This window comes from Sphaerodactylus townsendi, linkage group LG10 (genome assembly GCF_021028975.2).
Source record: "Sphaerodactylus townsendi isolate TG3544 linkage group LG10, MPM_Stown_v2.3, whole genome shotgun sequence".
Taxonomy (NCBI): domain Eukaryota; kingdom Metazoa; phylum Chordata; class Lepidosauria; order Squamata; family Sphaerodactylidae; genus Sphaerodactylus; species Sphaerodactylus townsendi.
Genome location: NC_059434.1, coordinates 68,903,830 through 68,931,209, shown reverse-complemented (window position 1 = coordinate 68,931,209; position 27,380 = coordinate 68,903,830). Strand labels below are relative to the sequence as shown.

The following is a 27,380-nucleotide window of genomic DNA, read 5'->3' as shown; positions in this document are numbered from 1 at the left end:
GGAGCGTCTTTGCTCTGTCCTCCTGATTTCTCTGTTACCATGCTTAATATAGTTTGATAAAAATTAGGATTATTATTATTAGTTTTCCTATACCATCCAACCCCCGAAGGGCTCTGAGTGGTGAACAATAGGCTGTGAATCACTGGAGTCTACCCCTTCTACTCATCTAGAAAAGCTTAGTTTTGCAAATTATATACTATACATAGTAGCCTTTATGGGACATATTGTGAGTGGCAGCAAAGCCCATTGCGGGGGAGATGCAATGGGCCCTAGCAAAGGGTCAAAGAGGGTTCATCTCCCCCTCCAAGAATGGGCTTTACTGAGTTTGTAGCGCCCCACCCCCACCCGACCCTACTTTGTGGTGCACCACTTACCTGGGTTTGGTTGTGTGGCTCAGGGGTGGGAGAGGTGTAGCTTGGGGTAAATGGAAAAGTGAAGATAGGGGAAGGGTAGAGAGGAGTGGCTTGGGGTGGGAGGAGAGTGGGAAGGGGAGTGTTGGGGTGGGGGAGGGTTGAAAGGTGTGGCTAGTAGTGGGGGAGGGTGGAATATAGATGGTTGGGTAGGAGGAAAGACATTTGCTAGGCCTGCTGGATCCGGCGTGACTTGGGGGAGGGTGAGAGGGAGGGAGGTGTTTGCCAGGCCTGCTTGGCCCGCCGCCACTTGGGGGGTGGGAGGGGGCCTTTGCCAGGCAATGGAGCAGCTGTTCCACAAGTAGTAACGGCCAATGACATTGTAGGACACACAGGGCTTTGGTCCCTGTGTGTCCTGCACACTAATTGGCTAAGGGTTCGTCATGGGACATTCAAACCCTTAGCCAATTTTATTTATTTATTTATTTATTTTTTCAATTTATATACCGCCCGATCCCCGGGCGGTATATGTGGGGGGGACAAAACATATTCACTTTCCCTGATGACTCCACTGTGTGGGCAAAAGATGCTGAAGTAGGAAGAATTTTGCACTCTCTCACCCAGTCTTGAATAATTGGGGGCAGCAAAATAGTGTGCCTTTGCTACAACCATAAATGGAGGTAGAATGAAACTGCAGGAACTAAGAGGACTGTCACAAAAGAAAGGAAGTCCACCCTCCTGCCCCTTATAATGCCAACATTACCTTCAGCTGTACCCCAGATTATAACACATTTATTTTGTCCTATAGCTCTGCAATTATTACATTGAGAATGCCTGTGATGAGAGTTTTTTGTTTTTGTTTTAGTTGTTTAATAAGGTCTTTTCTTTCTTTTATGGAAGGCAATACATAACCAAATATGAAAGCCTGCCTTCAGGCAAATCTTATACCTCCCGGAAAGGAAAAGCAAGGCTACTGGAAGGTTCTCAGTACCCCCTTCATCAAGAGAACTCGAACACGTGCAGAAAAGTTTTCAGTGACCAGCCTGACTCCCCAGAAAGCTGGTTTTGAAGCAGGTGCTCGATCTTTAATTTCACCACAATCCTGGCTGAAGTAGTCTTTTTATGTACTGCACTAGCTTAGGACTGGAATCAACAACATTTCAAGTCCTTGAGAACTTTACTATCAGCTTCAAGAGGCCTAGAATGAAGCCTTCAGTGGGTGCTCTCTGTTTACATATTTAATAGGAATCTTTTTGTTGTCGTTATAGCACTAAGGAAAAAGTGTACTGTGATGCAATTCCAAGCACTCACTGAGTATCCCTTTGGGGTTAAAAACAAAAACACATCTCTTAAAACAAGGTACATATTGGAATCCGTGGTTCTGATAAGCAGCTTTTTAAAAAATTAAACAGTAAAATAATGATGATGTCTAAATATCTTTTGGCTGCAACCTTCAGTCACCTGACTCCATAGCAGACGTATAGTTGAGGGATTATGGAATTCGTGGTACACATTTTTAAAAGCTGATAATGATGAAAACATACAGCAGTATTCTAAAGGTAGTCCAGAGAATCGTGTGTGTAACCCTATAAGGAATGTCTTTTGTTCAACCTGGTTAAAAGGAAGAATTGTGGCAGGGAGCAACTGCATTCCTGTACTATTCCCATTCATCTTAATGGAGTTTATGTAGACGCTCCTGATGAAAGCTTATTATTCACCAGTATGCTATTGCAAGGTGTATTTTAATTTGGACTCAAAGAAGGCCTCAAAACTAAACAATACATGAGGAACATATTTATTGGGGCACATGGCATGAAAATGGTAATGTGCTGCTTTTATGGGAGCTATCTGAAGGTGTTTTTGGATATAATTGCCCTATTATTCCCTTTATTTGTTTCTGAGTTGTTGATTTAGAAAGCAGGTCTCTGCGCCTAATGATTCTTTTGTTGCTGTCATAAATTGTTTGAACAGAACAGGTACATTGTGTACAAAGGATAGATAAATTTGGCCAAAGATATACGAGATGTTAGTGGGCATAGTGCAAAACACAAAATTTTGCCCCTCTCAAGCAAACATTAGTGGACACCAATATATTGTTGAAGGTTTTCATGGCCAGATTCAACTGGTTGTTGTGGGTTTTCCGGGCTGTGTGGTCGTGGTCTGCTAGATCTTGTTCCTAACTTTTTGCCTGCATCTGTGGCTGGCATCTTCAGAGGTGATCTTCAGCCACAGATGCAGGCGAAACATTAGGAACAAGATCTACCAGACCACGACCACACAGCCCGGAAAACCCACAGACACCAATATAGTTCATGTTAGTGCTTTTAAGTCTTATCCTGAAATGATGTGAAACATGGGGTGTGCTCACACATCATAAAGCTGGGCCAGAAGATCTGGAAATCTTAAAGCAACAAGTAACCATCCCCTATTATCTACGATTATTTTTTACTAATACTATAGACCTATTATGGTTGGGCATTGTACGAAATCTGAGCATTCACAAAGAGTTCCATTTATGTTAGATTGCTCTTTGCTGCAAGAACGCCTTATTTTTTCAATTCTGTTGCTGGACATCTCAAATGGAAACAATATCTAATTCATTAATACACACAAATGAGCAAATCATCTCCACCTCATGGATAGTAATGGATGTAAATATGGCTGTAAAGCTGTGCTTTTGGGTCAATCCACGTTTGATTTTGACGGGTACAAAGAATAAAGGCCAAGAATTAGGAGCAGCTGATTCATAGGGGGGAAGGTGATAACTCAACATAGATGATTAATTTAAGAATGACTAGAAGACCCCACTGACAGATTTTGCTTCCTTCTAATCCTGGACCATACACAACATATGTGCAGTTTTCCTGCTGTAATGTTGCCCTCTCTGCAAGACTCTGGGATCCAAGCAACAGATAGATGATCTTTATTATGACAACTCTGCCAAAGCCTGCATGGTTTGAAATGATGGCTGTACAACTTCCCTTATGACATCATTTCTATATATTTTATTGGAAGGATGGGAAGTTCAGACATGACCTAACTGGTTTGGCGGGGCAGCGTGAGCACTGCTGAACTTCCTCAGAGCATCGGCTATAACTGTTATTCTGCTGGATCATACTCTGCTTGCAATTGCAGATCCACTCTTCCCCCATAAGAGTATTCTGCTTTACTCTGGCCAGCCAATCCATCAGTGTCAAAATTATCCAACAGCTTTAAGAAGAACAGGATAGAATCATGGAGTTGGAAGGGGCCATACAAACCATCTAGTCCAGGGGTAGGGAACCTGCGGCTCGAGAGCCGCATGTGGCTCTTCTGCCCTTGCACTGCGGCTCCACGAGCCGAGCCGCCGGCCCCATCCTTGCCCGCCCTGCAGGCAGCAGGGCAGGCGCACCAACTGCCCATGGCCGGCTGGGCGGCGCCACGGGCTTCCCCTCTCGCCCGCCCCATTGGAGCGGGGCGGGCGCTTTCCCAGCAGCCAGCGAGGCCAAGCTGCTGGCCCCATCCTTGCCCACCCTGCAGGCAGCAGGACAGACGCATCCATGTGCTTCTCAGAATGAGCGGAGTAAAAGGTAAAAAACCTTAATATATACAGTGTTATCTTTATTTTAAATGTCAAAAATTATTTGCGGCTCCAAGTGTTTCTTTTCCCGTGGAAAACAGGTCCAAATGGCTCTTTGAGTGTTAAAGGTTTCCTACCCCTGATTTAGTCCAATTCCCTGCTTAATGCATAGCTTCCCCTGTGCAATCAGAATACAATGCTAGTAGAAAGCAGATCTATCTTGCTGTGTAAACCATTCAAAATTATTCAGTAGAATAATTTTAATGAATGAAATCAAGACTTACTCACTGAAGGATATTGTAAGCACTGAAGGTCTTTTGCAGCCAACACCAGCAAAATTCATAATGATTTTTTTCCAGATCGTTTCTCAAACACTCCACTTGCCAAGTCTCTCAGAAGTAAGTGACTGGAGCCTTACAAATTTTGTCATTGCTACTGTGCAATAAATGACACATTTATGCTTCCCAAAGTATTGAATCCCTTATTTGACAAACCTTAGCTGACTGATTTCCTGATACTTACCTCTAATAGGGTTGCCAACCTCCAGGTAGTGACTGGATAGCTCCTGTGATGACAGGATAGCTCGTGGGATGACCACTGATCTCCAGGCAATAGAGATTAGTTCACCTGGAGAAAATGGAAGGTGGAGTCTAGGGCATTACAACCAACTGGAGTGCCCCCCCTCTTCAACCTCCCCCCCTCAGGCTCCACCTTCAAAATTTCCAAGTATTTCCCAACCTGCAACTGGCAACTCTAATATCTAATATAATAATTAGCATAGGTACTGTCTACAAGACACTAGGACAAACAGCATTCAGGGGAGGGAACCTTATTTGAATACATTTTCAGTCTACCAGGTGAACAATACACACATACATATTTATGGGCCCAAACAGATTTGAAGCTGAGAGGTCTAGGATCAGATCTTCTTTGCGGTTTTGAAAGGGCAATAGCAGGAGGGGAGATCTTACTCTTCTTCTGCAGCTTTGGAAATTGACCCTTTAGCACATTAGTGATAGCTAAAGAAGGGGATACATATTTAGCCAAAGTGCGGGATGCTATCTTTTTTGTCTTGATTAGCAAAACTGCACGGAGGATAGAAGGGTTAAGTGCTGTCTTCTCTGTAGCCCTGAGCCAAACTGGCATCATGCACTGCTGCTGCTACTACTTAAAAGCACTAACAAGCCTCCAGCATCTCATCTGGTTTAATCCTTAAAAACCCAACTGATCCAGAACTTTTAGATAAGGAGACTTTTTCATTCACTTCAATTTGTGCTTCAGCGCACTTCCCACATGTCTGTAGAGATGTCCTGACATTGAAATGAATGGAGAAGCTCACTCAGCAAGAGTTCCTTGAGACTAGAGGTGCTCCTTTACCAGTAAGGAGCCATTAGATGCAGGAACAAGTGCTCCTTGTCTAGCACTTCACTTTTCAGTGGGCTGATTATGGTGTATTTATTGTTACCATGTTGTTCAAAATGCATTTCCATTCGGAACCTAAAAATAAAAATGCAACAAAACCTAGTGAGAAGTTTGTCACACTTTTGTTATTTATGTATGCGAAAGATTATGCTCCTTTGGGTACTGGCGCTAGACTGGCAGATGTGAAAGGACAATGTTTAATCTCATCTGTTCACCCAGTAGCTGTAATTCTAGTTAGGTCTGCCCACCCACCCATCCCCATAATACCACCTATATCCAGCTACCTGCTGGCTCAGACAAAACAGTGGCAAGTTAGATGCTTCTGGGAAGCTCACAAAAGGAGCATGGAGGTGAAAGCCATCCTGTTTTTTGTCTTCATTATCTATGTCAGAGGCATACTGCCATTGAATATGGAAGTTCTACTAGATATTGATAGGAATGATCTTTCTTTCTTAAAGATGCCTAAAAAGTGATCCAAGACACAAAGTGGATATTATAGAAGGACACAGACCCGCATTACTGACCTTGTCTCCCGAGTAACTTTGAGTGAAAGATGCGTGACATAAAATTATTGCTCTCTGTTTTCTTTCCTTTGCTTCACTGGCTATTCCTTGCAAGGGGAGGACAGGGGAAATTTTGAGCATAATGGCATCTTATAGTATCTCATCTTCTAGTGTGTTATGGGGTAGATGTAGGGTCAAGATGAAGGGTGATCATGTATCCCTGTAACATCTAATCAGAATCCTAGGTAGCTGCTATCTCCGCATCTTGTGAAACGTAATAATAGTTGTCTGAATAAATATTTCCTTTAGTCTGACATGGTGCCAATTATGCTTGGCCACTGGGAAGACCGAGAGAGAGGGTACCATTTTACAGCAGAATAGCTTCTGTGCGTCCATTCATATTAACACAGTTGGTGCATAAGAATTTGGTTATGTAACTGTTTTAATTACCAGGCAATGGAACAGGCAATGGTAGCGGAAGATATCGTTAGAATGAATGAAAATAAGTTCTTTGCCCTCAGACAGCTGCCCCTCTCAGTCAGCCGGTAGGATCCATCAACATATAATGGTACCGCTTCCAATTAAATCTAATGTAGTTGTCAGCAAACCAAAGCCTCAGAAGCCATTGCTGCTTCTTCAGAAGAGATAAATGCCCTCCCAGATTCTCCATCGTTTCATAGCACTGCACTTGGTTCAGAAGATATCTGACCCCCAACAGCTGGACATAATGGGGATGCCAGGAAGATTTAGCTCAACAGCTGGGAATCAGAAGGTAATGGTTTACTAATATGGAGGTCTGTGTTGCTATGGCAATCCTACAGCAGACCCAAATATGACAACCATAAGCAGCCTGAGTTTGTATTTCAAGTGAAAACACAGCATCTTTGCAGCAAGAAAAGGAATGTTACAACAAAGGATTCGAGCCTAGCCTTTTCACCGACATCTTGGAGTTTTCTTTCTACATGTAAGCAGTGTTGTTAGGAGTGGTTTTTGCACAGAACAGCGCAAATATGGAATTCCCCTGCCACAAAGGTAGTGCCAGGTCTGTCCCTAGACGAGGCATTACTTTCCCCTTTTCTCCTCCCACCTGACACTCTGAAGGCACAACCAGAACAATGACTTGAACAGAAACCTGGGGATGGATTTTCTGGGGCAGGGTAATTCTTGTTCTTCTGCATTTAAACATCAGTCTTTTGAGCTGTGTCTAGTTTGCCTTCCAATTAATTCAGACAAAGGTGGTTCAGCTACCAGTGTGGAAATCGATGCCATAGGTATTCTAATGCTGTGTCCATGCCATCCTGTTCCTTAGGAAGCGCAAAGTTTCATATGCCCTTTCTGTCATTCTTTCATTGTTTGCAATTCATACAGGTATCTCTGCACTGAGTTCGTTAAACTGGCAAAGTATATCACTAAAGTGCACAAAAGAACAGAACTAATTTACATGCAAGGAAGAGCCATCTTGAGCCCTACGTTTGAAGAAATATGGTGTATATATTCCATAAATAAGCTATCACAGAAAATGTTGAGCACAAAGCAAGTTTGTCTTATTATCCAGACAATATGGGCATTTGCCAGCAAAAAGATACTAGAAATGAAATCAAGCTGTGCAATATTTAAGTACTTAAGAACCTATTTCTTCATAAAAGTCACATTGCCCTGATAGGATGCATAAGTTTATTATTGAGGAACAAGAACTATTTCGGTTTCATGCCTTTCGAAGGGTCTATGACAGCCTGCTAGTTAACTAAGAATGCCTTTGCTAAGCAATCCTGTTAAAGTCCATTGCTAACTTTAACCTTGCAAATTTTCCACATGCGATTGCCTGCGCTGCAAAAAATACACACACTATCCCAACACACCCTGGCATCCTGTCATCGTCTCCTACTTCAACTCAAAGCTTTGTCTCATTAGTTTGTGGAATGAAGTATACTAAGCTAAGGTTATCTATGTATGTGCTTCCTTCATTGTATCTAAAACAAAACGTGTCATTTTTTGCAGCTCAATTACAATCCAGATTGGGATTTAATAAATTAGCGTACTAATAAGGATTTCAGTGGATGAACAGCATGCTCCACTGTAACGGGACAAGTAGCGATCTGGATCCCTGCTGAGGAAGGGTGATCCTTTTTAAGATATTGCCAGTTGACATTGGCCAGCTTGACTTTTTTTAAAAAAATGGAACCTATATATTAGGCAAGAACAAGATCCATCTTAATTTGACATTTTAATTTGACATATCCCACCCCCCCATGAAATAATAAGGCCAAATTTAAATGCCAATAAATAAAACCACTAAAATAGATAATCATCTACACTGAATTGGGGCAACAAAATGAGATTTGAAAGAAAGAACATGTATGGTTTTGCTTTTCAGAAAACAACAGCTTCCAGTCCTTCCTAAAATTTCTGGACATGCCTGTCTCCAGAGCTTATATGGGCCAGGATGCTATCCACCAAGGTTAGATGAAATGACCAAGATGCAGTTCAGTGAATCTCTATGGTCCACATTTCGGTGCACACATATTTGCTATTAATTAAAGTCCTGCTGAAGCAAGTATAACAGGTGATCAGAGCAGAAAATCCTTATCCTCACAGATTCCCTGGGCCATGAATGTTGACAGCTGTGCTAAACTGCATGTGCTACTAATACAAAACAATACTGTTAAGAACCAAAAATGCGCAGTCTGATGCATTTCATGAGACCAAAATCAGCCTTTTGTGCCCATTGTAACTGGCGGGTTCTCTTCTGCAGAAGTAACTGGAAGACTTTACGGATTAGAGTTATTTTGTTGGTAAGGACATATTTCTAGACTTGTACACAAAGCAAGTATTTTCATATATGTATTATGCGCACACACAACTGACACGCCTCATTAATTATAAGCTGTGGCTACTGTAAGGTAGATGCATTATTAAAAGTAAGCCAGACAGTTAACTGAAGGATTGTTTATAGTATAGTTTACTGAAAAATACATTTCATTTGTCATAACATTCAAAAAATATACAAATGCTTGCTCATTTGCTTACAAAGGTTGGTGCGTAAATGATCTGAACAGTTTATTATATTCCTGTGATCCTCGTACAATCAAATCTTCATTATGTGCAACACACAGTGAGTGACAAATTCCGGAAGGTCTCCCACCAGGAGTGCAGTTCCAGTGATGGGTTTGCTGTCTTTCAAATTCGAAGCTTGCAGCATTCCGTATCATGGTCACATCAAACTTCAGACCTTGTTATAATATCCTCTGTTTTGAAAGCAGCATGAAGAATCAATGGTTTTTCAAACAACCGTTCTTAAGTTTTCTTCAAGCAGCAGTCTCTTTTATCACTACAAAGTTTTCAAACCATTCAGCCTTCCCTGTTTCACCCTGCTGCCCTCCAACCAAACCTATAACAGACATTCTTTTTCACAATCTTTGCCATTTCTTTACAGCTTTGCTCTTAAACCAATACTGATCTTCCCCACCCGAAAACAGAACGAGAGAAACTCAAATCATTTTTTAAAAAGCCAACTTTTTAGATTCATTGCCTTAGGTAGCCAAAACATTGCTGCGATTGCTAATGGGACCGTGGAGGGAATCACACCACAGCTAACGAAACCAGATGGTAAAATTATCTTTGAATGTAGATAGAAGAAATAGTCGTTAGCAGCAGCAGCTACAAAAAGAAAATTAAATGCTAGCAAACATAATAGTCTAAAATTCATTCCTAGACACAGGTGTCTGGTAAGACACTTTACATTTGGAGCTACAGCCTTGTACAAAATCCAGTGAAACCAGTTGGCTTTCCCTGTTGACTGCAGGCTCAAAACCTCAAGGCTGATCCTGAATAGGATTAATTTTTCCTTTGGTGGCTGTAAGGCAAAATATGTGATACTGTCAATTTGTTAACCTTTAGAGTGGTGACTTCTGCCAGACTGTGAGCAGAAAATGCACAAATTCTAACACTGTAATCAACCTGGGGTAGCTCCAGCTTTTCTCTGCTATTTATCAAACTTGCTTCAGACTGAAGTTTTGTGAAAGGTCGTAGTAAATCCTGAATGGCTGCTCTATGGGTGAGAAAATCCAGGTTTTCCCACCAACATGGCTGCTGTTTTCCCTAACTCTTTCCTCATGGTCACTGTTGCTTCCTCCAGTCTGGGGTTGTTGTTTTTAAATCAGCACTAGAGCATCATATCAATATTACAGTATAACAACTTGTGTAAGAGGTTCTCTGAATTGCCACCTTTTTTGCGGGTGGAGTAAATCTTTTCCCAACAAAAGTGGCCAAGGAGTTTTCTTTAAAAAGTGAAACCTGGGGGTTTAGAGACACATGTCAGTATATATTATTATAATGATATTCTAGTGCTGATTTTTTTTTAAATTGCAAAAGCCCAGGCAGGTCAGGGCAAAGTGGTACTGGTTCCAGCAGGCAAACTGGGGAAGGAAAGCTGCAGGGAAATCTGACACGTGGGGGAAATCTGACACGTGGAAGCACCACTGTTGGGCTACTGCGTTTTATCAGCAGTCTCACAAGCAATGGGAAATCATACAGGCCCATACCCATGTGGGAATTACCTATATTCCAGAAATTTGACTTTACTTCATCTAACTCAGTAACTCCAGTAAGATAAGATACAAAGAGTTGGCTCATACCAGACCAACAGTTCATCTTTCACAGAACTGACTATCCTGATTGGTAGGCAGTCTTTTGCAGCTCTGCTACCCAAGATGTTTTAATTGCACTGAATCGGAAACATTATACATGCAAAGACTATAGTCTACCACTGAACTATGACCCCGCCTTAAAATACTGAGACATTTGCAAAGCACCATGTTACTGGATTTCCCCAGCCTCTTTGAACTTGAGTATTTCCAGAGAGGGTCGTCAACCTCCAGCCCTCCCCATACACATTTAGGGCTCTGGAGCATAACCCAGTGAAGTAATCAATGGCCTCAGCACAATAAAATATTTACACGCATTCTTAGCTTTCACTGCAACTATTGAGACCACTCAGTGCTTAAGGTTAAATCACACACTCAACGCCTCTGCTGGCTTGGGTCCAGAGAGTATTACATCAAGAATCTCACAGCAATCTCACAGAATCAAGTTCTCTCTGCAATTATTAGATCTATTTGGTATGGACAGCAGAAATGAAGCACTGCCAAGCATTAGGAGTGAAATGTGCCAAATGAAGAAATCTGCCCTGAGAAAAGAAATTGCTTTTGGCACTGCTTCACATGAGCACTTCCATTTTAAAGGCACTCGACAACATGACATCTTTACATATGTTTACATACAGACCACTTATTTTTCTTTTATGGCAGGACTATATATTATCAGAAACACCCGAGGCTCCATCTACTCTTTGCAAAGTCCTTGTGATTGTTGGGGAACAATACAAAGACTTTGCATCGCACACACAACCTCCTGGACACACACTGGCTATGTTCTATTTGCAACTTAAGCACACAGGGAAAAACGGCTTTAGCCCTCTTTCCCTTGTTGTCACATTCCCAGACTGACTCAGGCCCCTTCAGCACATGCAGAATAATGCACTTTCAATCCACTTTCACAATGGTTAGCAAATTAGTTTTTTTCTATTCACGCGCTACAGGTAAGTGGATTAGAAGAGACGTAATTCCTGCATGTGCAGAAGGGGCCTCACAGAGATGCTATTGTTTCCACTGTGAAACTTACATGTAGATCCAATGAACATGAGGACTTTGTAATGTGTAGATGGACTCTCACAATAGCCTGACATCATGATGCAGTTTGAACATACTCAGCACCATGATTCCAGAATATAAGGTAATTGGAACACAGATCCAATGGAGGGTCTATGTTAATGTATAGTTCTGCTATTGCTTTCAAGTACACTGAACAAAACTGTAAACCCTGAGAGTTTTTGACCACAGTCTAACACAGAGTTAAGTGTGCCTAACTCAGTACTGGATTGCACAAAGTGTTTGTATAGAGCATGAAAACCTGTATCTTGTAAACTGTATACTGGAACTATGAGCACCAAGATAGATCACGTCACTGATGATTACACAGATGATTATATTATGTGCATGAGGGTATGACAAAGCTACCTTTCCCCCTTGTCTGGCAGTCTGGACAAATATACAGATCACATAGAAGTCTCTTGGGAAGCCCATGCTGGCTCTGCAACGTAACAATGTGTTCTGGGTGTCTAGGGCCCTTTCCCCACTTTCCTTAAGCCCCGCGCTACTCTCCTAAAGTAGCGCGGGGTTCAGCTGCCCTCCCCACTTCAGGGGCGGCAAGAACGCAGCCGCCCCGACGCTGCTTCTCTCACGCCCCCTTGACGCGCTGAATTTCTGGTGCCTTTTCAAATGAAACCTTTCGGCGAACAGAGCACGGGGTTAGGTAAGTGGGATGTCAGAGTAGTAGCGCCAAGGAATTGCGGCAGCGCGGGGAATGCTCCCGCTTAGCAACCCTCGGGCAAAGGTGTGTGGGGAAAGGGCCTAGATTGTCTTGTAACAGCAGCACAGACACCCCATTTTCTAAGTTTTAAAACTAGCAAAACAACAGAATTACTCATACCACAGTAATGAATGGGGACTGAAATTGGCAGACTACATGTTTACACTCTTCATAGTTGGTATGGTTTCTCTTCACATTGTACCAGGGGAAAATGTGATCTTAGATACATGCTTGCAGTGTATTTAATAGGGAATTGTCGAGTCTTTTCACACATGCCACTAAAAGCCCCTTTAAGCCTATTTGCAACCACATGTGAGTGACTGTATTGCAGCTCTGACTGTGCAGGAATCCAGTTTTTAAATAGATTGAAGGAAAGTGGATTTGCAAACACATTTTCAAGCTTCCGGAGCATTTGGTGGTACCTGTTTGTTTGTCTATCATTGCCGCTACTTTCTGGAATAAGCAGATGGAGTAGTGTCCCTCCTATATTAGTTTGTTTAATGCAGGAAGTCTTCACTTATGGATGAAGGTTATGCAAATGAACTACAGCCATAGTGATAATCCAGTTGATAGCTGAACTGGAAGGCGTGCATGAACATGTCTTCACACGGTGATAGATCAAATGCTTCGTCTCATTCAGTCCTATCAACAAATTTTAAATGCAGTGTTTCAAAACAAGCCTATAACCTGGAGACCACATATGGGTACCTGAATTCCTTGTGAAGGTTGCTAAGCTGTGTGTTGGATTGTGTTTCAAGCTTGTCAAAATGTACTTTATTTAAAAAAAACAATGATGTGGGAGAAATGGAAAAACTCATACTTGAAGAATGCCATCGTTCATTCTTGATATACACGTAAGTTAGGAAAGAGGCATGACTATTTTATTCAAGAGTATGAACTACAGGCTCATATTGACGGCTAACGAGTCACCCTAGCGTATCATAGGCTAACTGGAGTTTCAATTTCAAAGATTATTGCTATGCAATAGTTTCTCATACTGCTCTGATTGGTTGATAGCTGTTGTGAGTCCTCACACCAGTTATATGAAATGCTAGTAAACATTGCAGTATTCCAGACATGTCCTGAGTTTGCCAGGTATTTGGCTGCTGGAAAATATATTTATCAGTGCAGCACATCACTGGTTTGAATTACACCCTTAGTTCTGAAGTGCCTACATCTTTTTTTTTCAATTATATTTTGTATTATTTTCTTAGAAATAAGGCAGCTAACAACGTACCAAGGAACCAAAACATGGGAGCCCATGAACAAAATAAAAACCAATCTGTCAAAAAAGTTGGCACCAAAATGTCCTCTGAAACAGAACTGTCTTGCAAGCCTTTGCAAATGCAACCAGTGAAGGCACCTTCCACGTCCAATCTAGTAGACCATTCCAGAGTGCTGGACCCACTGGAGAGAAAGCCTACAACCCAGATGTTGCCATAAGGACAATCCTAAGAGTGGGGAAGCCGGTCTGAGGAATGTAACCGGTGTGTGGCAGGATGTTCCAAGTGTTTGACCCCAGATAAGAATCCTGCTACTGCATTTTGTACCAGCTAAAGCTTTCTGGACACATAGCATGTTACTGTAGTCCAACATGGAGGTTACAGTAGTATGGATCAGTGTGGCTCTATCTGCAGCCAAAATAAAAGGCCAATGTCTGACTAAGGTGTAATTGAACCAAGGCACTGACTAAAGTGTAATTGAACCAAGGCACAGAGCCATTCTATTTATCCACATCATCTACATGTTAAAGGCTGATAGAGAAGAAAGCAAATTCACTCCCTGTTTTAATAAATAAAATCTCTTTTAAGTTCCAGGTTTTCAGCATACTACACAACAGCCTCAAAGAGAGATGTACATACATACTTTCATGTCTGTATAAAACATCATTCCTATACAGGAAGGGCCCCTGGCCCTTTCCACACTTACCGTTTGCTGCGCGCTACTGTCCCCAAATAGCGAGTGGTCCAGCGGTGCTCCCCACGAGTCCGGGCGGCGACAACGCGGCCACCCTGACTCTGCGCTCTCATGTCCCCTCAGCGCGCGTCATTTCTGACGCTGAAGAAACGGCAACTTCTGACTGCTCCGCGCAGAGCGTTGGGCAGTGGGGAACATGACCACGCGGCGGAAATCGCTCGCGCTGGGAGTAGCGCGCCGCAAATCATAAGTGGGGAAAAGCCCAAGATTTATGTGCCCTCTGGCTTCAATTTCTGTTATATCTTCCTCACAGCAGCATAATTCATGTGAACAAATGAGTACACCTGGGTTTATAGAAAAATATGATAACACACCAAGACAACGAGCTTCACTGATTATCTACGGATGTGTGGAATCTCCCTGAGAGTTGTGAAACTATTTTTTGCTTCTTTCTAAATTCCTCGGATGTTTTTGCCTGAATAGGAACATCCAGATTCATTTAATCAGCAATCACAACAGGAAACAGTAGACTACAAAAGGGGGAAGTGGCACGTTAACCCTTACTCGGTTTCTTGGTTCTGAACTGTACTGACTTCAGTGAAACATACGATTAAATAAAGATATGCCTCCCTGGTTGAGTTAGGTCAGCAAATTTGACAAGAGCACAGGCAATTTCAGTGACCTATGTATACCAGAGGTGTAGCTGGGGGAAAGCGCCCCGTGCACTGGTGTGTCCTCGACCCCCCGTCCCGGCCCTGAAACACCCCCACCATGCCCCCACAAGGGCGCGTGCCTGGTGCATCGTGCGCCCCCCCCCGCCCCTATGGAGCTGAGCTATACATATGAAAGGGAACTAAAGAGCACCCTGCTCTTGCAAGAGAGAGGGATTCCCATTTCCATCAATACTATTCTTGAGCTGCAACCCCTTTGCTACATCCCGTACTATTCTGCAGAGTTCTACAACCCTCAGGATTGCTTTTTGAGGAACTGGAAACAAGGGAGTAGAGTAGAACAAGGAGCCAGGAAAGCCCCACTGCATAAATGAAACAAGACCTGCAATTATCCAACCCCCCCAGGGCAGGGTGGGGGAATTTAATGGCCAATATCAGTAACACTGAAAACAGTGGTGTCCTCTGTTTGGGGTCCTGCGGCTTGCACTGGCAATCTGGCACTCAAATGCCAAACCGGGGGTCCAGAATTCCCTTGTGTGGACGTGACTTCCACTGTGGATGTGACTATCCTATGCCCACTGATTTCAATAGTGCGGGATGCCCACTGATTTCAATAGGCTTAGACTGGAGCAACTCTGCACAGGATCTCATTGCAAGTGTTAACAAAGATAACAGTGTATTGTTGAAGGCTTTCACGGCCAGATTCAACTGGTTCTGGTGGGTTTTCCGGGCTGACTTCCCTCTGTGATACACCTCTGAAGATGCCAGCCACAGATGCAGGCAAAACGTTAGGAACAAGATCCACCAGACCACGGCCACACAGCCCGGAAAACCCACCAGAACCAAAGATAACAGTAGTTGCATCCACCTCCTACAACACCTCTCCATTTCCAAAGCACACTAAAATGTTTAGTTCTTCCTTGACACAGTAAATATTTAAATCTCAGCCTGATGCCAAATCTCAGCCTGCGCTGCCTTAGGACAGTGACAAGAAACCATAAACTATGTTACCATTCACAAAGCACTTCCTTAGGAAATCGTCCAAAATTCATACATTTTCCAGGGAGAAGGGAGCTATAACTACAACTTCTTCATGAACAGAAGGGAAATGTTATCCTCTTGTATGTAAAAGGGTTTTGAAACTAGAATTAGCTTCTTTGGGGCAACTGAACAACATTTAGAAATTTGACAGGCATACAGACATCTTTCCCCACATAATATATACAATTTCTATCTTTCCCACAACTGTTAAAAGCACAGGAAGTCCTGTCAGAAAAGATGACAATTTCAAAGATTACTTTTTAAAAAAGCTTTCTAACATCTACAAAAAATCTTGGCAGCCAAGTCTCCTGGCGATATTACAAGACAATACCCAGAAGCTTATTTTAACATTTCATGACACCCAAACTAAGTTTTCAGTCATTTCCACAATGAAATCTGAAATGATTACAAACATACACATTATGGATAAACTAAAGGTTAAAAGCCTCTGTCCTGCTAAATTTAGTCATGCTGAGGAGTTCAACCATATATTATGCAGGAGATCCGTGATCAGATCACGTAACTTTTTTCTTATTTAAGCCTTAAGCAGCAGCAACGGAGTCTGATTTGGAACATAGCTGAAATGCTGGGAGGAAGAAGGGATAAAACCTTTCCACACCTCTGAGCCATTTATGCAATAACTTGAACAGGGTCAGACAATATCTATCAGCTAATGTAAAAAGGGGGGGAAACACAGGCACAAAACAGGTGCCTGTCTTTTGTTCCTGTTGGAAAGGGTAGCTGGGGGATCATGGGCTCTGCTGCTTTTTGCAGCTAAAATATGTTAGGAGATTTGATCATGGATCTCCAACCCCATAGTACGTAGGTACCCCTAAGCCACAAACAGAACAAAGAAAATACGTTACTGGGGTGCTGTGTGGTTTCCGGGCTGTATGGCCATATTCTAGCAGCATTCTCTCCTTTGTCCTATCTATCAGATCCTCTGAAGATGCCAGCCACAGATGCAGGCGAAACGTCAGGAGACAATGCTGCTAGAACACGGCCATACAGCCCGGAAACCACACAGCACCCAAGTGATTCCGGCCGTGAAAGCCTTCAACAATACATTAAAATATGTTACAATTAACATGTTTTCAGTGCAATTTAAATACGACCAGATTTAGCAAGACTGGAACCTAGACAGTTTGAAGGGAGCTCATCAAAGGAGTACTGAAGATTATCTCAAGACTACACATGACTTCAGTGGATACTGATATAGGGCCTCCCATTTTTAAATGCAACGTCAATGCACTAATTATTGTAAATCCAGGAAATTTGCAAAGAAACAGAACTAAATGTCAATTTATGGCATGCCACCTTCACATATATTTTCCCACTAGGCAACGGAGGGATACATTTGAAATGTAGTAAATTAATCTCAAGTGCAAACTACACATTGCACACAAATGTGTTTATCACAGCCCCAGTGGATGCTTTATTTTTAAAAAAACAGTTGGGGGAAGCATGAAAAAATAGTGAGGGATACTTAACTTTCCCCCTTGCATTTATGTTTCCACCCTTGGGGTTCCAGAAATGTATAAGCATGCATCTACACTTCTGACAGGGGAAAAAGTAGTTGACTGAAGCATGATCTCGAGTGGGAAAAGGAAAAGGGTTGGGCACACTTCCTTCTTCCATGCCAATGTTCACTCTAAAAGAATGGTAATCAGTGCTTCTTTACGCTGGTTTGATAAAACATGTATTCAGATTCTTAACCATATAATATAGGCACCAAGATTATTGCCAAGTTTCTGCATTATATAAAAAACTTTACATAAAATATGATTTATTCATCCACATGTGCATAATTAAATTTATGCATAGTTCCAAAAAAGGGCATTACACCAACATGAGAAACATTCACACTTGTTTTGTACAAAGAAACGCATGAGAAATACATGGGGAAGCAAAAGCAGCAGCGAAAAGGAGAGCTTAGAATTGCGAAGTTATTTTCAGATTAAGGGAGAAAAATTCTTGTTCTTTGTGCCTGTAAGATAAAGCAAACACACAAATTAAGTTCTCAATTTATTGCATAAGGGTTGCTGAAAATCATCTTCCAACAATGCCCTGATTATCAATCATACATGTAACACATTTCATTATACACAGTGTTTTAAAATTTGTGTCTCACTTACCCAATAAATGCACAAAATGTCACTTTTAAATGCATTTTAGTTTAAAAAATCAACAGTGCTTCTGATTCACGACATTATGGGCATGTTTACATTAAATCACTTTTTTCTGTTACAGATTGCACTTGCTACACTTCCCAGTGGAAAAGTAGAGAGGGTAGGGAGAGAGAAAGGCTTTAAAACTTCTCTTCCTCTGCCATTCTCCCTAACTCCCACCCCCAAATATAACTACTTCAAAGCTATTTTGACTCTCACTGTGTTAAATGGACAGGTAATCTACATTTTCTCCATCCAACAGAGGTCAACAGCAGTTTGAGGAGAAGGGTATTTTCAGGAATAAATGACACACAGGAACAGGTGTAAATCACAGTCCCAGCAACTACAGATCAATAAATCACACGTAGTTCTGCCTCCAAGAGATGATTTTCCAGCTCTGCTACATGAGATCTTTTAACTGGAGATTTCGAGGATTGAGTCTAAGGCCTTTCTGCATGAAGGCATGTGGTGTACCGCTAAGCAATCTCCCTAAGGAGTCAAACAGGCACAGTGATGAGGAATGTAGAACCTATCTGCCAATTACTTTCCTACTAGCCCTTCATTGAGAACTTAAAGTATTATTTTGCTGCAGCATGTTTATCAGCTGCTGACATTGCCTTTCTTAATGAAAAGCACCATCTCTTAGGTCTAGCAAGTGATAGGAAAGCTCTGCTCCTGACTCCCTATAGCAACAATATGCTATCTCCTATTTCAAATGATGGTAACTAAGTAAAATTGTAACTTCATCTGCCATTTCCTCCCCCCCCTCGTCCCCCCGCCCCACCCCCCACATGCTCTAAGCCCCCAACTTGTTGCAGCCTGGTCTGATATAGTATAGCAGTGGTGATCAATCAGAAGTGCTTTGCTTAACCATAAGCAGTTCTTTGGGTTCTATCCTATATAATTAAGCCATTGTTTATCTGAAATATACTCACTCACATCTAATTTGTGGCTATATACAATTCTTTAAAACAATCCAAACATTTGCCACCTCATTTGGAAACAGACAATCTAGTTTTCTGCCTCTTGTTCTCCCTGTACTCAAATTCACAAAAATAATCTCTGTGAAAACCATTTCCCTATGGCACCTCTGTAAAACTTGGTGGCCACCTACCCTATCAACATCACCGACCATCAGTAATGTATGTGCCAGACTCTTTTCATTTTTTATAAAACAGACTCAGTGTGCAATCCTAAGAATGCTTTTGAAGTAGTAAGCCCCATTCATTAAAATGGGACCTACTTCCACATAGACACACTTGGGGCTGCTTCTTCTGTTACATGTAATTGCCTGTAACAAGCTTTGTAAAAAAACAAGTTAGTGTCAGTGACATAAAAGTTACATTCATTTAGCTTTATAGATGAAGCTCACACACACGCGCACTTAAATATATTAGCTATTTAAAATCATGTACTGGGCTCAAAGTGAGTCCACAGAATTAGAAGATTACACTTGCTTGCAGTTCTGGTCTGTGTAGAAATTTGACATGACTATTTGAGTAACCCTAAATATAGAGTATGCCTCTCATTAAGATGAAAGATTGACTATCAAGCTTGTGAAGGGCCAGATACTAAACTGCAAGTATACAAAAAAGCACAGTATAGAGCAGAAGTTGCAAGAACTGCCCCATGCCCAAAACTCTGCACTCCAATGCTGGCCCTGCCAGCAGAAGAAAAGAGTGGTAATTAGGTGGAGGCAAAGTTTTAGGAATGCAAATATATTCAACCATGATGCATGTATTTATCGGTAACAACAGTGAAGTTTTCACTATTATGCAGCTATATTGAGGAGTCAATTTATTGAATTTCTGCTGACCAGTTAAAGGTGGTAGAAAGTGCCATCAAGACACAGCTGATTTCTGGGTTTTCAAGAGAAAAAGATGTACAGAGGTAGATTGCTATTGCCTAACTCTGCATGGACTGAGAGAGTTCTGAGAGAACTGTGACTGGCACAAGGTCATCCAGCAGGCTTCATGTGGAGGAGTGTGGAATCAAACCTGGTTCTCCAGATTACCGTCTGCCACTCTCAACCACTTGTGCCATGTTTGCTACGCAAAAAAAAGCAAATCTTAGTGATGTCTCATATCACATATGAGTAATGAGATAGTACTTCAGGGTCCCTGGCAACTGATTTGAAATACGAAGTGAGATGGGTGGTGATCTGCAACCTCAACACCTACCTGTAACGCTCTATATCAGAGCACAGAGTGTGAATGCACACATACAAACACAGTTCTTTTCTCACCCACTTCCCTATCAAGTATTTGTTAGAATTCAAGCCTTGCAATCAGAGGAAGAACACAGCACGCTACAGTAACTGAATGTGTTGAATTTGTGCATCTAACCATCCCTAAAAAATCTCCTGAAATAGGTGCTTTTTCCAGAAAAACACGAAATGTTCATTCTTTCCTTCTCTCTCTTTCAGATGAGCCATACCAGAGGGAAAAGTCAGCCAGTATGGGACGCCTGCAAACATCCACATAAATGCTTCAGACACGTACATTAGCAGGGCCACACCGTTTTCGACATGAATGCCACTTTTCTATAGGAAACCCATATGCAGATCACAAGTACATAATTGCACAGGGAACGCAATGCATATACATCTCTTTGATTAGCCCAGGGGTAGGGAACCTGCGGCTCTCCAGATGTTCAGGAACTACAATTCCCATCAGCCCCTACCAGCATGGCCAATTGGCCATGCTGGTAGGGGCTGATGGGAATTGTAGTTTCTGACCATCTGGAGAGCCGCAGGTTCCCTACCCCTGGATTAGCCTTAGATTTTCTACATGTCTGTGTTTAACACACACAACAACACATGCTCTTCTGCATATGCTTTCACTTGTTGAGTGACACTGGACCTTTTATTTCCTAGCCTGACCTACCTCACAGGGTATGGGATGCCAGCAAATATCTACATAAATGCTTCAGCCACATACATCATCACGGCCACCAGTTTTCTACATGGATCTCTCTTTTCTATAGGAAACACAAAAGCAGACCACAAGTCTGTCCTTGCATAGATGTCCAGTGCATACACATCTGCATACAGATCTTGCATACAGATGTCTTGCATCTTGCATACAGATGTCCAGTGCATACACATCTGGATTTTCTGTGGGTGAGTGTTTACCATACACAACAGCACGCACTCTTCTGTATGCGCTTCCACTTGCTGGGTGACACTGGACCTGCTATTTCCTAGTCTGACCTACTTCACAGGGTTCTTGTGAGGGTGAACTGGAGCAGGAAAGTCAATGTCCACCCCCACCCTCCTAGGAGAAAGAGAAGGATAAAAACACAAAGCAAATAAATACAATTTTAACTCACCCGTCGGCCTCCATCACCGATGCTCCACGACGAAGCGCATGGTGGTGCCGTCGAAGGAGGGCGGCGCGATGATCCTGGGGCCCAGCGGCTGCGAGGTGATGCTGATGAGCGGCGCTTTCCCTTCTCCCGCCGGCGGCGGCTGCTGGACACCTTTGCCCGTGGGCATGTAATACGGACTCTCCGCCCCAGGGTTGACAGCCACAGCCGCGTTGAGGTCGCCGGGCTGCTGGCCCAGCGAGCCCTGCAAGGCGCTGGCGGGCAAGACGGCGGGCAGGAAGCCCGGGTAGATCATGTAGGCCGCGGCGGGCGCGCTGTAAGCCCCCGGCGCCGCGCCCAGAGCCAAGGGGGACATGGGGAGACTCATGGGGGGCATAGGCGGCGGCGGCTGAACCGGCAGGGGCACCTCCACGTACTGGCCGGTCTCGGGGTCGAAGAGGCGCCTCTTCTGCGGGGGCTGCTGCACGGGCGCCTCCACCACGTAGCACTGGCCCGTGCTCAGGTCCAGCAGCACCTTGCGCTGAGGCTGAGGAGGCGCGAAAGCGGCCGGCTCGGCGGCAGCAGCGGAGGCCATGGGTTGCAGCGGGGCCGGCATGGGAGGCGAGAAGCAGAGCAAAGGCGCGGCCTGGGCTCCGGTCAGAGCGGCGGCCGCGGCGGCCAGGGACAGGGCCTGAGGGAAAAGTTGGGCGGGAGACACTTCCAGCTGAGGCACTGTCGTCGAGTGGGGCTGCTGCTGCTGCTGCAATGGAGAAGGCTGAGCGGCGGCAGGGCGGCTGTTGCTGCTGCTTGCCTCCCTGGGCTGCTTCAGCAACTTGGCCCGGTCGGGCCCCGGCTGGCTCCTGAGGGCCTGGTGGTGGCTGCACAGGGCGGCCCCCGCCGCAGTTGCGGAAAGGAAGCCCGGGCAGCCACCTTCGCCTCCTGCTTCTGCGGTTTGCTCCTCAGAGGACGCCTTGAGCGGGATGGCCAAGTAGTTACCGCAGTCGGGAGCCGCCGGCTTGGGGCCCTTGTCAAGCTCGGCAGGGCCTGGCTTGTTCCCAAAGAGTTTAATGGAGCGAGGCCTAGCTTGACCTTTGAGGCCTTGTGGTGGTGGCGAAGGGTCCTGAGGAGGAGGCGGCTTGGCCTTCTGGGCATTGAAGGTGGAAGTGCTGCGGGGCACCGCTGGAGCTCTGGCTCTCTCCACAGCTCCAGTGGTGGCTGCTGCCGGCTCCCCGCGGTAGCCCAGCCCGCGTGGCCGCTCATGAGCCTGGGCCAGGCTCTCAAAGGCAGCCATCTTGGCCGAGACCTTCTCTGGAGTCTTGGTTGGGTTGGCCGTCCTGTTGCGAGGCTGGCGCTCCGGGACTGCCCGGCTTGCAGTGATGCTGCTGATGGGGGATGTCATTGGCCGCACATTCCGACTTGCTGCCTGGTCCTCTGCCTTGGCACTAGCTGTCGCCTCTTCCCTGGCACTGGACGTGGTCCCGGTGGCCCGTTCCTCACTGGCAATGAGAGACAAGACGTGGCTGTCTGTAATGGGCAAGGGGTCGCTTTTGCGCTTCCACTCATTCTTGTTGAAGCTGTAGAGTTCCTCCATGCTCCGGACTGCTGCTGTAAGCTTCTCCAACGCTTGGTGGTTCGTAGCCACAGAGGATCTGGACATCTCCTCCCTGGAAATATTCTCTTCCGTGGCCACTACCAGTTGTCCTACCTTGCTGCTCTTCTCAACTGCTGTTGCAGGCTGTGGCTGCAGTGGAGGTTGTGGTTGCTGTCTCCAGGGCACAGATGTTTTGGAGACTATCTTCAGCACAGCAGGCTGACAAGGGTCACTTTTGTTAGGAGCGATGGTAGCCACCGGCAGCCTCCCTGAAGTCCTGTGCACCAGGATTGTCCCTTCTTGGCTGGACGGCAACATCTTACCTCCACTGCTTGCTTTGGCCCCCATCTCTGTAGTCTTGGTGGAGGTCTTGTCCTCCTTGCTGTTGCTTACAGCCTGGCAAGTTATCACCATGGGAGACAGAGACTTGGGAATGCCGGCTGTCACCAGCTGCTTGGGTTTCTGTTCAGAGGTTCCCTGGTCCGAGTTGACACTACCTCTGTCGCTGTTGTTGTCACCAGACTCATGGCCATAGTTACTTTTAATTAGCTTTCTTACATCTCTCACCTGATGAATAGGCCCTTGAACCTTGGGCTTAGTTTCTCTTACATCACGAACCAGGAATTGGGGCACTTTATCCACACCCTCACCTTTACACTGTTTTTGCTGCTGGCATCGAGTGTCTTCAACTGCCTTGAAAATGTTTGGGACACTTCCAGCTATCTTCGGTGTGAGGAGCTTAGCAATATTGAAAGGATGGTTTTTGTTCTGCTGCACGCTGCCCAAACTGATCTTGATCTCAGGAGCTTTGGGCTTTATCATCGTGGTGGCCATGGCGGTCTGAGCGTCTGCAGTGGTTGATGTAGAGTATTTTGTTACCTGTTTGCTGGATTGCTTTTCTTTGCTTGTTTGTTGAATATTTGGGACAAAAAGGCGAGACATTTTAGTCGACTTGCTGGCTGAGATTTCTCCTAGATCAGCCTTCCAGTCGCTTTTGGATGAAGTTTTCAGTTTCCCCACCAATGCCTTTTCCTCTTTTTTCTCTGCCTCTTTTTCTTTCCATGTTCTAAATGCACTGTTCTGGCTACGAAGGAAAGTGGCCTTGAGAGTTTCAGAAGCACTCTCTTTTATTTTGCATGCCTCTTCCAACTGTGTATCTGAAATGGATCGTTCCAGGCTAACATTTCCTTCCCGGGGAGTGGACCGCCTGGAGGTAGGGGACTTACTTTCAAAAAACTCTCCCAAATCATCTGCTGTTACAATAGTATAGTCAGAGCTGCCTTCTGAATACCTAGAATTCTGTCTCTGCAAACCCCCATCTCTTAACTTCTCTTTGGAGGTGGCATCCGTCTCTTTAGAAGATAAAGAGTTGGACATACCAGAATATGTGTTGTCTGTGATCTCTCCCCTTTCCATTTTGAACTCATGCTCCAGTTGCATTTTCTTTGAGATAACATTTTTGAGGAGGCTAGAGGCAAATTTTGACTTCTTCTGTGCGCCTTCCATGGTTTCTGCAGCCAGTCCAGTTTGTTTGCAAGCTTCATTGCCCAGCTCTCTTGGCAGTGTTTCTGTAATCTCATCTGTGCAACCTGATCCAGCAGCAACATTTTCCAAAGGTTTAGCAGGTCTGGGGACACCCGCATTAATATTGCTGCTGAAATTCAAAGTCTCTAACAAAGTAACAACCCGGGAGCCTGACTGAATCCGTTTTTCGAAGCAAGGTGGCGTTTCAACGTGTGTTATTTCCCCATCAAGCTTGCTGACAACAAACTCTAATGCTTTAGTCTGTGACTTATTGGAGTGAATGTAGAACTGGTCGCTGGATGTCTTTGCCCCAGTGCTTTTGTTCCATCCAGCAGATGCGGTGCTGCTTTTGAAAATATTCTGTTCTGCTTTCTGCCCAAGGCTCCCACACTTTAAGTCCAAGTAAGTTGACCACCGGTTGATTCCCAGGGTGTGATCTGACAGTGATGTGGAGGATTCACTGGAGCTCAGGTTCAGGGTATCAAAGTAGGGATAAGCTAAGCTCCGGAACGCCCTTGCAGTCAGGCTTCTGACTTCTTTGTCTGCATCATCCAATTCACTCACCACACTGGAAGCACCGCTTGAATATCCTCCCAGTTCCCTTGCTCTTATGGCTCCACACTTTGTTTGCAAGCGTGCAGGTACTGCAATGAATTTTTTTGCGTAGTCATGAAACACATCTTGTTTTAAACTTGTATTTCGTTCACGAGCTGTGGAGACACAGAGGCTCATGTCTCCTTCATGCTTGGCAGCGTAAATAATGTTTTGCTTTTCGTGCTGGTTGCTAGGCTCATTTATAGCCCTGGAAGTTGGTTTGATTGATAGGAGTATCTGGCCTGCAGAATTCTCACTCATGTTGCTGGGGTTCTTGGACTGACTTTCTTCCGAGCTGGCGCATTTGTCTGTGCTAGGGGTATCATTTTCAGAATTAATGCTGACTATCTCTGTGCTGCTAGTATTATCAATGCTGTCTGTCTGATTATTGAGATCACTGGTGGTCGTGCTGAGATAACAGCTATTGTCCTCTTCCGTCTGCGTGTCTGCAAGGGTCTCTTCACTCCCAAAGGAAGCATAATCCACAAAGGAATAAATCACGTTGTTGTCCTCAAAGTCCCACCGAGAAGCTAATCCATAATCAAAGTCCATATCATGGTCTACTTCGCTAAGCTGGATTTCATGGGTTGTAATGTAATGTGCTTCATCGTTATTGTTACAGTTGGCTTCACTGGTGTAGCTGTGTTGCGGCTGCAGCAGTTGTGAGGCACGCCTGCACCCACCTCTCTGGTTACTCAGGCAGATTTCTTTACAGTCTGCATCCTCATCCTCATCGCTTTCATATCCAAATGAAGAAGAGGAGGTTTTCCCCTCTGTTCCCATGTCATCCATTTTTTGAAAGCTGCCTGGTACTGGTGAAGGGCAAGAGGATGAGGATGATTCTGGACAGCCGTTTGTGTAAAGCTGAATGTTGGAAATACTAGGGGACAAAGTGTTCGCGATAAACTCTCCTGGGCTGGTGCCAGTGATGCTTTCCCCCACCTCATCAGCCTTCGTTCCCGCGGGGGAAGGAGTGCCGTGCATTTTAGATTTATAGTCCTGAGGTGCTTGATTTGCAGATTTGTCTGCCAGCATATTGTTAGCCAATCTGTTAACCTCACTGATCCCACAAGATCCATTTTTAGGTCTGACAAAGGCCACTTTACTTCCATTCTCTGCCAAAGTCAGTTCTAGAGTCTGGGGACTCTCTTCTCTCTCTCCAGGGAAATCATAAATCTCCACATATTTCGATTCCTTGGAGGAGGAGGTTGATGGCTCTTGAGAATGGTGCTTCATCATTCGGCTGTTGCTCTTTCCAGCTTCCCCTTTTTGAATAATGATCTGCTCAGCAGGCAACTTTGTAAGCACTTCCATGCCGATCTCTTTGCAAGCAGGCTGAAGGAGACAAAAGAGTTTTGGACCCAGGACTCAAAAGCTGGGAAACACGTGTCTCCAGTGCTGTGATTCTCAACTTCACTCCCTGCAGTTTAAGTGGTGGATCCTGGAGAAACGCCCGTTTAGTGCTGAGCTGGTAGCAAGAAGGGTGACTGGTGTTGTCTCTGCGGAGATGGGGGGAAGCTGCCGTTGCCAGTGTCCTATTCCAGGGCTATGGAGTACAGTTGTTGGTTTGGCACGAAGAGCTGTCAGTCTGAATGCCATTGGTAACAGAAGTAGCCGCATTAGCAGCATCTGCAGCTCAGCTTCCCCATGTGCTTTCTCGTCATCCCAAAATGAAGAGAAAACATATGGAAATTCCTGGACTCCTAGTTCTGTAGGGGGAGGGGATGCTGTTCCTTTTATAGTCATTTTAGGAGGTTTTTAGCCTCATTTGTTTAGTACTGTGGCTGTAGGGAATACACTGTCACAGAGCAGAGTAGGAGGAGATTTATAAATATAGTTTCCAGGCTGTTTTGCATGAGCAAGAACATAACATTGAGCGAAAGGTTACTAAGGCACTCAGGATATGAAATACCTGGTATCTTTTGGTGGTCAACTGTCACAATCTTAATTTTTAGCACATCTGGTCTCGAGTGATTCATGCCATGTTTAAAGGTATTAAATGTTCTGTACCATTTTGGCTGAGATTGCTACAAAGACAGATTTCTGCAGGGTTGTTTTTTTTAAAATGTAGCCCAATATAAAAATGTTATGCCCCTAAAAACACTTCAGACACATTTGTTTCCTTGCCATTTCAGTGATAACTTTCAGTTCTGCAAGAATTATACTGATAAAATAAGAAAACACTATTTTAACAGAAGTAGCCGCATTAGCAGCATCTGCAACTTCCACTGAAGTTAATCTGTTTAGAACTGTCCTGTTGAACTAATACAGTGGACCAGGTATCTTGTAACAATCTTTCGAATACCCC

At 44.2% G+C, this 27,380-nt stretch overlaps 2 protein-coding genes across 2 annotated transcripts in view; one reads left to right on the top strand and one right to left on the bottom strand.

Annotated features, from left to right (window-relative positions):
- LOC125440140 (microsomal triglyceride transfer protein) overlaps positions 1-1,771 on the top strand; it is a 39,393-nt gene extending 37,622 nt beyond the window's left edge. The window contains exon 18 of the mRNA XM_048509741.1: positions 1,251-1,771. Within this exon, the coding sequence (XP_048365698.1) occupies positions 1,251-1,419 (169 nt within the window). The 3' untranslated portion in view covers positions 1,420-1,771. The remainder of the gene's footprint in view (positions 1-1,250) is intronic.
- Positions 1,772-17,571: 15,800 nt separating this feature from the next.
- Positions 17,572-26,818, bottom strand: LG10H4orf54 (linkage group 10 C4orf54 homolog). Its single transcript, XM_048508749.1, has 4 exons — positions 26,630-26,818; positions 23,141-26,407; positions 21,388-23,077; positions 17,572-17,876 (listed from the first exon to the last, which is right to left on the bottom strand). Exons 1-3 carry the CDS (start codon positions 26,816-26,818, stop codon positions 21,401-21,403), a joined length of 5,133 nt encoding a protein of 1,710 aa, XP_048364706.1. The 3' UTR covers positions 17,572-17,876; positions 21,388-21,400.
- Between the last annotated feature and the right edge of the window lie 562 nt (positions 26,819-27,380).